This window comes from Cotesia glomerata, linkage group LG3, assembly GCF_020080835.1.
Source record: "Cotesia glomerata isolate CgM1 linkage group LG3, MPM_Cglom_v2.3, whole genome shotgun sequence".
NCBI lineage: Eukaryota > Metazoa > Arthropoda > Insecta > Hymenoptera > Braconidae > Cotesia > Cotesia glomerata.
Genome location: NC_058160.1, coordinates 12462488 through 12475168, shown reverse-complemented (window position 1 = coordinate 12475168; position 12681 = coordinate 12462488). Strand labels below are relative to the sequence as shown.

At 29.6% G+C, this 12681-nt stretch overlaps 1 protein-coding gene and 1 long non-coding RNA gene across 2 annotated transcripts in view; one reads left to right on the top strand and one right to left on the bottom strand.

Annotated features, from left to right (window-relative positions):
* The first annotated feature begins 1497 nt into the window (after positions 1 to 1497).
* Positions 1498 to 1905, top strand: LOC123261170. The gene is made up of 3 exons (XR_006508626.1): positions 1498 to 1657; positions 1721 to 1810; positions 1884 to 1905. It is a non-coding gene; the product is annotated as an uncharacterized LOC123261170 (long non-coding RNA).
* Positions 1906 to 10333: 8428 nt separating this feature from the next.
* The window catches only part of LOC123261877 (alpha-2B adrenergic receptor), a 153321-nt gene continuing 150973 nt past the window's right edge, over positions 10334 to 12681 (bottom strand). Inside the window, exons 6-7 of the mRNA XM_044723738.1 lie at positions 11938 to 12377; positions 10334 to 11186 (exon numbers count right to left, since the gene is read on the bottom strand). Of these exons, the coding sequence (XP_044579673.1) occupies positions 10702 to 11186; positions 11938 to 12377 (925 nt within the window). The 3' untranslated portion in view covers positions 10334 to 10701. The remainder of the gene's footprint in view (positions 11187 to 11937; positions 12378 to 12681) is intronic.

Below are 12681 nucleotides of genomic sequence, written 5' to 3'. Positions count from 1 at the left end.
ATGTCCCCATTTATGATACACTACATAAAAATACTATTTTATAAAAACAAACACACCTCTAGCATACCAAAAATATAATAAATATTTCAATTCACATATTTCAAAAGCAATTTTCGACTTTTGCTCTTAATTAATTCCATACTGTTTTTAAAAAATATTTATTAAAGTGCGAGGTTTGTTATCTGTGCTCAAAGCCGCGACCGAGAATAGTAAAACGGCAACGGCTACCTAGTTTCTTATATTAGTTTAATTTCATTCTCTTCTACTTTTATGTTAAATTGTATATCAATTGAAAGCTGATGAGTCATAGACTTTATTTCTATACATATTTATGCGTTTTTATTACAATATTTTAAATCTGAGTGTCTCACAATACCTACACTTATAAACGTGAATGCCCCGGTTTATGAGACACTTTACTAGGGTGTACCATGTAACACGGACATGTGTATTTCGGCTTGTTCCGATTAAGTGAGACAGTGTACATTTATAAGATTTTATATTGTTAATATGTTATATTAATTATAAAAATAGTGCAATTATATATGTCATAAAATATTGGCTGTTATTAAAACCTCAAATATTTTTCTAAAAGTAAGTATTTTTTAGTCAAATAGCTTTAGATTATGAACCTAACCTCAAATCATAACATTGAATAACTTTGTCAACAAGTTTTTCTGTTTTTTAATTAAACGTTTTGGATAAATTTATAATATTTTGTTGTATATTGACTCTAAATGTATATTATTTATTTCAGGCTAAGTAAAAAGTAATTTATAATCAAAAGCTGAGATAATTAGCGATAAACAAAATCCTAAAGAGACAAAAACTCAATCATCAAATTCAACCAAAAAAAAGTGTTGTGTTCCAATGTGAATAATAAACTGAAGAAAAAAAAGTTAAAAGGCTTAAGTAATTATGATTCGTCAATTATAGAAAAAGCTTTAAAAGCAATAGAAGACATAGAGCTGTCCTTGAGAAAATCTGCTGCTGTTTATGGAGTACCGATTGCTACCTTTGTTAGATGAAAAAGTATTAGTCCTGAGAAGGCAAAAATTAGAACTGAGCCAGCGACAGTATTATCTTTAAAAGAAGAGGATGTTATTGTTCAGTTGTTATTCTACAGAGCAGCAATAGGGTCACCTGTGACGAAAACTGACTTATTAAAGATGTATTACAATTTTTTATCATCTTAGACAATCATTCTAATGTGATAAACTGTGAATAAAATAATTTAACTAATGATGGACAACTTTTTACGGTTACATATGAATCGAGTCAAGTTAGTCTTCAAGAATCATTAACTGATAGCAATAATGTAATACGGTGCCCTTCTAAAGACTTTAGTGAACACAGCCTAATTGATCAAACTATCTCTACACAGTAAAAAATTTTTCGTCAAATTTAAGACAAAAATTTGTGTTGATGACTTTTTTTACACAATTTGTGTTGAATCAACGTACTAAAATGTTAAATTCTACACACTAACATGTTAAATTCTACACAAACATTTTTACACTTTACACAATGACGAAAAATTTTTTACTGTGTACTGATGATACAAACTTAGATATGTCTGTACAGCTCAGATAGATTACAACAGAGCTCACAAATATTCATCCTACAAATCCTATAAACAACAAAATTTATCAATTAGGTATGTAAATGTCAACCTCACATTTATGTTCGATAAATTTAATTTGATGTGACTGTTTTTTAGAATTTATGAAAGAAAATTTGAATCCTACGCCTGCAATGATTGACGAACATCGTTTTATTCATAAGTTTTCATCAATAACTGTTGATAACGGTAACGTAAAATAATTAGTTATGAACTAGTTTTAAAAATTATGATTAGAATTACGAAAAATTCATATTTTTAGATAAATCTCCCGAAACACCTCTGAACGCAATATTCACTTTGCCGTTGGATTATTTACTGAAGAAAAAAATAATAAAAATTGAAAAAACAGGCAAGTCAAAGTTACCATCTGTGGGGATCTCTGATGAATGGTACAAACAATTAAAAAAAGAAAAGTTAAAAAACATGAAAGAAGAAAAACCTAAAAATAAAAAATATTACAAGAAGAAAAGAAAAAGTTAATTGCTCAAGTCGAAGAATTACAAAAAAAAAATCAAGAAAGAAAAATAGATTTAATTCAATAATTTTCGTTAATTAATTATTTAACTGATAAAAATTTAATTATGAGTTGATTAAAAATTAAAATAATTTCTTATTTTGTAAATAGGACTGTCTAAAATTAATAAATATATAAAATTTGATCAATTTCACTGATTTTTTAACTGTCTCAAAAATAGGGTCCTGTGGTTTGAGACACTGGGGATATGTGACTTTAAAGTGTCTCATAAATAGGGTCTCATAGGTTCTCTTAAAAAACCATAATTTAATTCATTTTTAACCAAAAAAATTACAAACACATTAGAAATATTGATTTAATAATCATCAAATTATTGTACAGTGCGATTAAAAGTGTATTTTCTTCTTAAATGGATTTATTATTCGCAGAAATGTTCAACCTACCTTGAAAAGTGTCTCATAATAGGGACTTTTACCTTACTTTTTTTTATTGTTTTAATCGAAAGCTTATTAAATTTTCTATCAAATTCAATGAAAAAAAAATTTTTTTTAAATCGTTAATTGCATTAAATTCTTAACCAAATACACGGCTAGTGAAACCTCCATTTAACTACATGTAAAAATTACAATTTTCAAACCTAATTTCATTAAATATCCCGGAAACCTACTGTTTTTTAATTTTTTTATTGATTATTAGGCTATGTAGATTAAATTTACAAATTTTCAGGAAGTTTTAAAAACTTGACTACTTCGCGTGGATCTCCTTAAAAGCTCATTAAATAAACAAGTTTGTAAAACAAAGAAGCAGAGTTTAGTAAAAAAAAAATAAAAAATTTTGAATAATTTTGTTGAACCCTTGAAACAAATCACATTAACGGTTTACTTATAAATCTCTTTGCGAATAATTTATTTGGCTCTAAAAGAGATTTTATTTTTTGCAAGTTCTTTGCTGCTATTCTGGTGATATTGACCAACTTTATGTAAAGTTACTTTTTTTAATACATTGTGTGAGAAGTGCAAAAAACTTGGATTAAGTCGGGGGCCATTGGTTCGCCGATTTCAGTGGTTTCAAAAAGGGAAAAAAAGTTGATAAAGTGCCAGTTCAAGAGCTTTAAATCCAATCTGAAAACTTGCGGATGATTGAGAAGCTTCGTGTCGATTTAACGACTTTATTTCGAGCCATTTGTAATTACAGCTCATGCAAGAGTATAAGAACTTTGAAAAAGATTATTTTATTGAGAAATTTTCTGTCGGTAATGATTTATGATTAAATATTTAATTTAATTTTTTATTAAAACTGCTAAAATGCGGATTTTATACAGCAAATGTAATAAATAAAAATCAAAGGACTAAAAAAGGAACAAAAGTGAGTGAAGGGTGCAAAAGGGTCCATAAAACTTGTATGAAATTCAATACCATTATATCGAGTCCACTTGATCTAAATTTATCAACAATCGTCACCCAGGGCTTGATAAGACTTCCGAAGCCGCAAGTTATTCGCTCTGGTAACAAACTCACCAAAGGAATTCTCACTTTGCAGTACCAATATCTTCAATGCTCTATAAGAAGGAGAAAAAATTACCTCCGTGAAAATGTTTGAGAGACGCGAAAATTCCCACCGGTTGATATGTAATGACTTTTTTCCGGAGCCATTGCATCCACCACTTTAATCTCGATCCGATAAACTATCACACATGAGTCCGGTGCTCATCATCTCCAGTGGCTCGCTCGAAAATGAATTTCCTCTTGGCAGAAAAATTATAAATATATTCTACTGCAGACTTCACTTCCATTCCACTCAATTACGTCAGAAGAATTGGCACTTTATTTTTATAAAAAAATTTTTCAGTAATTGATGTTTTATTTATTGTTGAGAAATTATTTTTTAAATTAGATCATTTTATAAATAGTGTAGAAGTACCGTTTGTGGCCAGTGTACCTTTTTTGGCCACTTTATTTTAAAATTATTGTGTAAATATTTCTATAAGCGCAAAACTTTATGAATTCAATTCGTATAAATCTACTAATTCATAAATTCTATAAGAATTCTACTTGAATAGTTAAATTTTTTACAAATTAACTAAAATGTCAAGTGGCCAAAAATGGTCCTAAGATGGCCAAAACCCTTCTACCCTATTTAATTGATGATTTATAAAAACAAAATTCAACAGCTGATGTGCATTTTGAAAAATAATTTAAATCTTAAAAGAAAGTATAATTTGAATAACTAAAAAAGTGTAAAATTATTATGCAAATTGTTTTTATAGCGGCGGAAAAAAAAACTACCTGGCAATTAAAACGGTTAAAATTTGAGCTTCACTTGAGCCAGCCAGTGAGAGTTTGTTTTATCTTGCTTCACTTTAGTTTTTCCGGCCTCATTTGAATTTTTTTATTTCCCTCTTTACTCTGGATCGAGTCGCGGGACGCTCGACTGCTCCACATTAAGAATGCATGTGTGCAGTGGGGTTGTAAGTAAGACAACCTACACTATTTTCATTTTTATTATCAGCGTACTGCATAGTGGAGGAGCTTTTATTACTGTTTTGCTTTATTTATATTTTTGTAGCTCTGTACTCCGCTCCGGAGATAAGTCAAGAGATAACTAGAATTGAAAAAACCTTTTAACTGGTATAAACTCCTACAAGTTTGGGCTCGACAAAACGAAAAACAGCCATAACTGTTACTTAAATTTTAACGATACACTCAGATATTCAATAAAAATTATAGTAGTTCTGTTTAATAGTGATTGTTTTGGTCTTATTCGTCCAAATGGTGTGGAAATAATAGAACTACACAAATTATAAGAAAAGAAAATAGTTATCATTAATAAATAATAATATAATAAAATTTTTTATTATGTTTTTCTAATAAAGGATAAAATTTTCTTTAAAATGACTACCCACAAGTCTATATTATAAATTTATCAGAAATGTATTATTATATGTGAGATTACATATGTTACATATGTGATACTTAAATCTAAGCTTCACATATGTTTAAAAATGCTTGTGGGTATTCATTTTTTAGGAAATTTTCTGCAGAATTAGAAAAAATATATCACAAAATAATAATACTAATTTTTATATTGAAATATTAATTCTTGTTATGTAAGATAATATACTACTAGAATATGTAAGATATATACTACTAGAAAAATAGTAATTAATTTTATTTCAAATAGTATTACTTACTCAATCAGGTTTCCTTCTCAAGCTTGAAGCTCTAGAGTTTGACACCTTGCTGCGAGCTCTATTGTTACAAGAGAATAGAATCGATAATCCGCGAGAAATAAATTTTTATTAATTGATTTTCGTGTACATGTCAGACAAAGTACATTGTTAGAGTCCGAAACTGCTTTGAGGTCCACTTGAACAACATTTCTTCGTTTTATTATTTTCACTTCTATTCATTTTATCTTTATATTTTTAATATAAAATGCTCTTGTTTTTTTCCTATATTGTTTCGATACCTGAATTTAACAAGAGAACACGATGGTTAGTTACCGTCCAAGCATTAATTGCATTTTCTCGTCTATAATTGAACAAGCGCGAGCACGAAAGAGAGCTAAATTATTATAGGGGAAAAAGAGTGAATACAATACAACAAAAAGATATCTTTCATTATCATTATTAATTTTCTATGCATTCTCTCTTAATTTTTTGTTTTATGTTTACACCAATTTCTCAACCACTTGCTGTTTTAGTTATTACCAAAACTTTTCACCCCCGGGTATCGCAAAAAGTAGCGAATTTATGTGAAAATTTTTTTGGTCGATTGAATTTTATTCTCCAAAGAAAAAAGTTTTAAAATAACCTTTATAAGAAGAATAAAATAAAAAAACACCTTGAAAGTAAACTTTTAAAAAGAACTCGGATCTTTGATTTTAAACTTTTTTTAGTCCAGAGAAATAGTTTAAGAAAGGTGATATATGCCGGGAATTAAGAAACGGATAATGGCTGGAGTGAGAAGAAATTTTTCTTGATAAAGACTTTTAAAATATCGAGGGGTGAATTGTTTTTGAGTTAAGATACATGTCACTGAGAAAACATAAAATCCAACCTAAATTGGATTTTTTATTTAAATAACTTTTATAATTTTCCTCAAGCCGACAAATAATAGCTTCTTGAGTATTATAATAAAATTATATTGTTTCGTGGAAAATGAGCTTGCAATATAAATCTGGAAAACAACCGGGTTTTCCAAAAACTCATAACATTTTAACAATTCATTATCTTTTAATTAATCTTTAATGTATTTTCATGGTACTAAAATCTGAATAAATTGGAAAATTTCAAACTTTATTATATAAATGCTTCTAAAGTGGGTTTTTCTGTCATTGTTCACTTTTTGTGAGATTTTAAGCTTTGTAAATAATTGGCAAGTCATACTTTTGTACTTATCGAATATTTTGAAGCTGGAGAATACTTCAGAAAGTCTGTGATTTTTTTTTTTTTTCTATAAGAAATTTAATACAAAAAATTTATTTTGTACTTAATTAATTTTATTTTTTTATTATGATTTAATAATGTAATAAATTTTGAAAAGCTCAGAAAATTCTTCAGTCGTTTACCAAAAATTGACAATTATTTAGCTAGAGTTGGTCCAAAGACAAACTCTTAACTCATTAAATACTAAACAAGCTAATGATCAAAAACAGAACTCGGTAAGATAAGATGAAACTTTGGAGGGAAATCAGAGAAACTGTAACTAAATAATCTAGAGTGTCATTTTATTATCTCTGATAAGGATAAGATAACTCACCTCGCTTTACCGGAGTGTCTTTTTTGTCTGGTTACCACCGCATTCCATTTAACCCTCGTTATTCGGGCAATAAATCCCGAGATTTTATGCCGAGATTACTCGAAATCATTTGCAATCACACCCACCTTGTTATTTTAGAAATTGAATAAAAAGCTCTACTCACGGTGAGGCGCTCATTAATTTACGGGTTTTTCTCTTGGCGGAAAATTTATGACAATGAAATTATAGTTATAAAAGTAAAATAATGTTTGCATTAAGGATAAATCATGCGGAACATTTCATTGAGAGTACGCAAACAATCCGGTAAATATGATGAATTACTTTATGAGATGATACGTCATATTTATTTGACAAGTACAGTCCCGAAGTGTATTTCCGGGTAATATTGCACCTGCTTTTCTCAAAGGATTCTTCTGACATAATGACATTTCTCGATCACTTACAAATACTTAATTCATTATAATTATAATGTTTTTTTTTAATTTTATTGATTATCAATTTTTTAATCATTTTTAGATTGCTTTAAGAGCGGTTGATAGTTGATTTTCAAACGAGTTTTGCTCATGAATAAGATAAAATTTTGAAAAAAACGCTTCGCTCTTCGATAGATAATTAAATTATCTATCGAAGAGCGAAGCGCTTTTTTAGAAAATTTTCATTTATTTATGCATAAAATGCGTTTTAAGATTCCATAAGATTCCATAAGTTGTACAAGTATGACAGAGATACTTCCGTTCGTCCAATAGAGGGCGAGAGAGAGAAAAAATGTAAACCCTTCTTAATTAGTTTGATATTAAAAAAAAATTTTTTTTTAATTTTTAATATTTTATCGAAAATTAAAATTAAAAAAATAAATAATAATAACAAAAAAAAAAATTATTGGCACAATTAAATCATAAACCGAGAATAAAATTTTTTTTTAATAAAATCTGTCAGCGAAATAAATTAAAAATGTCAATCAATAATTTTAGACATTTTACAAAAAAAAATGTATATAGTTACACTAAAAACCAACAATTTTTCTCGGTTAAATAAATTACTACGATCTGGAAGCTCCTGACATATCCATATTATTGTTTTCATCTGATGAATGTCTATATTTGAGTTGATGTATGCGGAAACATTAATTACACATATATAGATATATTCATACATTCATATATATTCATAAATCGTGTATCGCTCATGTTGACATTCGGTATATATTCATATACCTATACAATTCCGAGGATATGACTCGCGGTCAAATAGCTTCTTGGTTGTTGCTCTCGAATGAGATTCGCTGGAGGCGTCGCCGTTGCAATTACTATCACAGATAAATTACGTGCAAATTCAGATGACAAATTGCCTGATTAATTAATCAGTTATCTAATTTAATATCACTAAGAATGACAAACGAAAAAAATTAAAAATTCGAGAATTTATTTACTCAATTAAGAAATAAAATATTTATATAACTCACAACTTAATAACAAATAATTAACTTAACATTTCATTACGTATACATTTTATATATTTTTACATTTTATATATCGTTTATTGTAAGCGTACACTCCCCAGTTACTCCCACGTAAATATTTAATATATTGATTTAAATATATTTAATGATACACATTTTTGAAAATAAAAAATTTTTCAGGTCTCGAGATATAATATGTAGTAAAGGTCAGGTGAAAAGACCATAAATAAATTTTAAGACAATTATTCGTTATACAACGTTTCGTCGGTTTTATTCCGACATCTTCAGGTATCTCGAATACTCTTTCAAAACATAGTCATACCAATGATCATTACAAAAAAATTCTGAAGTACAACAAAACATATGTACATAATTTTCAACGTCAACCAATTCATAAATAAAAATAGTAGATAATACAGCTCCAAATGTTTACAATTTATAATACTATCAATAATTTAAAGGTTATTGACAAAAATAAATAATCTAAACATTCTACAGTCACGAGTAATTCTCAACAGAGATACCTGAGGATGTCGGAATAAAACCGACGAAACGTCGTATAACGAATAATTGTGTTAAAATTTATTTATGGTCTTTTCACCTGACCCTTACTACATTTTTGAAAATGTTATTGATGTATTTAAATAAGCAGTTCAATAGTTAATTAATTATTTAATTAATATTTCTTTACAACAACAAGTTTTATTAAACTTCAAATATTGTCAAGTGATATGAATTAATAATAATAATAATACGGTAAATTTCCAGTTGCTCTTGACAGCCCTCGACTCCTTTCATTTAATCCCTGTTTATTTTTATCTGTCATCCTCAGTAATCCATTCGCAAGCAATTAAATCTTAGAATCGAAAATAAAAATTCATTTTTAATTAAACCATCGTTACTTTTAAATTTACAATTTAAATTTCACCAATTTCGAGGTTAAATAAATGCGGCATTGATTTATTATTTTTCTACAAACACACGATGAATATGCGATTAAAAAAACAGTTACAACAGTAGTAAAAACGTATGCATAAAATATTTCCTTTGACAGGATAAACACTAAAGGATTAAGGGTGTTAATATTTTATTATTTATTTTCATACTCCATTTAAAAGCTCCGTTTATATACTGCGCTGTTTGATTTATTATTATTATTATTATTTTATTTTCGTACATTGAATTAATTTTATTATTTATTAGTATTGGTTTTATTTATCAATATTTCTACTCGAAAAACATTCGATTTCATTCCACAATTTTTATTAAAACCTCTTTAAGTCGCTCAGAAAAAAATTTGCTAATATTTACAAAATGAAATTCATCAATTCCAAATTTTTAGCACCTTAAAAATTAATAAAAGTTTTTTTAATTAACATCAACAATAAATTTAAAATTTGAGCTTCGTCTAGGTTTTTTCTCGAATCCCAAACTAAAAAAAAATAATTATAGATCTATTTACAACAACAATTATATTAAAAGATATTTTAATAATTCATTCAGACTTTTATCAATTATTTATCTTGTAAAAAATTTCAAATATAATAAAACAGTACTAGTTTATTTATTTTGAACATATTATACAGCTATATCAAATATATATTTGTATATCACACATCTAATGATCTAAGTCTAAACAACTAACGATTGTTCAGTGCTTAAAAACTCCACGTAAATTTTATTTTTACTTACAAGTAAATTTTTTTATAAATTTTTATAATGATAAAAAAATTAACTTGATTCAAGAGAAAAAAGTAATTTTTTATAAAAATATATTTTTAATAATTACAAATAAATTTTTAATTGTATCAAATTTTTTTTTGATATAAAAAAATCAAAAATTTATTTATTCAAAATCTTTCTTTTTTCTTTATTATAATTTTCTAATTTAAATATTAGATCAACAATTCATATAGATAATGTAATAATTTTTTTTTTAATTTTAAATGAATTAAAAAAAAATTTAACCAAGTGAAATTTAAAATAATAATCTTGTTTAAAAATTTTTTCTCCCGAACAAAGTCAAATAATTTATCAATGTCTCACAAAAAAAAAAAAAAAAAAAAAAAAGAAAAAAACTGCAGATGCAAAAATATGACCGAGATTCAACGTTATGACGAAAAAGTCGATAGCATAATAAAGAATAAGGGAAAGGAAAATCAAGAAAGCAGGAAAGGGTCGACAGGAAACATATCGCCTACTTCCCGTCTTTAACGATCACGTGAGGTGTCAGTAACGAGTTCACCAGTCCAAGTTGAGTGTGAGTGTTGGTAAATGTCTGCATGAAAAGGAAGAAAATAAAAAAACTAAATGTAATTATCTAAAAGGGCAACCGAGAGTGTCACACGTGAGTAACGACAAGCTCAGGCTGCCTGGGCCGCTCCTACCTGACGGGTCGCCAAGCGGGCTTGCGATACCGGCAGAGCAGAACGCTTTTAAAAGCCTGTCGGAAGATGTTGTTGAAGATCGTGTAGAAGACAGGATTCACCATCGAGCTGGAGTACCCGAGCCAGGTCGCGATGTCGAAGATCTTCTTGTCGATCCGCTTCTCGCAAGCGGGACAGATGGCTGGCACCAGGTTCAGCACGAAGAATGGCGCCCAGAGGATCACGAAGGTGAAGAAGACCACCCCGAGGACCTTGGTCGCCTTCTGCTCGATCCTGATCACGTTTCCCCGGTTCGAGCTGTTCCTCGACATCACGCTGCTGTTCCGCGAGTGCGGAGTTCTCACTCCTGGATATCGCAGCAAGCACGGTGATGAAGAGTTTGAGCTTCTGGAGAGCGACGTCGCTCCGTTGTGCGCCTTCATGGTCACTGCTCGCCTCAGAGGCGTCGGATACGACGAGGTCAGGACTGTCCGAGTACTTCCTGCAATTTTAAGAATGGTTGCAATTTTATGGATGTCAAGAAAGAATGCGTCATTTTCTTCGGGGAAGTACTTAGCAAGGGTTTAAGTTTTTCAATGGAATAAAATCAGAGCTTAAAAACTTTTTGCTATTTTTTAGAGGGCTTTTTAAAATAGTTTATTATCTCTACTTAAGTAATGCTGAAGTTTCTTTCAACAAGCTATTTTAAAACAGTGACAATTTTTAGTTTTTTTCATAAATTTTGTTGTATGAAAGAAATTTGCACTCTAAATTAATAATTGTTTGTTAGTATTTAGAACAAAAATTATTTTAATCATACTTTACATAAAAATTTGTTGATTATCAATTATTTTTTATTTAATCACAAATTTTTCTTTATTTTTCTTAGCTAAGCTTTAGCTACTAACTGTAGAAAAAAAAAAAAAAAAAAAAAAAACAATGATTTTTCAATCATAAAAAGTTTAAACATAATTTACAATAAACGTTAAAAGAACTAAAAACTTAGCCGAAAGTTTAAGTAAAAATTCATAGTAAAATTTGTCAGCTTGGGAGAAAACTTAGATAGTCTAATTTAAAATGAAATTGAAAAAGTAAAATGTCTATGTAAATTCAAACAAAAACAAAACTATTATACCGAGTAATTTCTAAAAGAACATTCTTTATTAAATTTATTTAAAGCAACAGGAATAATTACTTGAACTAAAAGTTTGAGCTTGGAATCTTGAAGAAAAAAAAAAGTTTTAATAGCTCACCAATACTGGAGCCTCGCCTATTGCCTTTCCACGTGACAACAGAATTGGATCCCTCAAAAGTTTTGTTATTTTCCGGCCTCTGACTTTTTCCCGCGACAGTGAGATTCTTGGCAGCGATAAGCTTGAGACTGTCGCTGGAGACGATAACGACCTCTCCAGAGTTTACGGGGGGCTTTTTGGAGGACTCCCCGAAATAGGGGCAGGTGCAAGGGGGCGGAAGACTTGGGTCTTTGCCCCCGGATTTGGCCAGCAAGTTGCTCTCGTGGAAGCTGAAGGCTCGCTTCCTCATCTTGGGGGAGCTCTCCATCCTTTGGAGATAGGCCTCGTTGTAGGTGGAGGCTCTTCTGCGCTGCTTCCAGGGCGTGGGAGACTCCGTGTCCTGGGGTAAGCTGGCCCTCGATCCCGTCTCGCTGCTGGCCAGGCTCTCCCTTTCCCCGACTCTGGAACACAACAATGAATCCTAAATTTTAATGACCAAAAGTGGGTGAGAACTCTACTCGAGTCTGGAGGACACTCCCGAGACTCCTTCAATTTCTGCACCCACACCAGACACAAAAGCTCCCTCCTAGGAGAGCCAAGATCACACTGGGAACTTATTGGGTTGCTCTGAGTGCCGGAATATCCCCGACAAATTGAAAAAGCTTCTGCTTCACAGAACAAATAAAACAGATGAGAGCAAGACGAGTGCTCTGCAAATAACAAATCAAAAGCCAACCTACAGTCTACTTTTTTAGTATTTTTTTT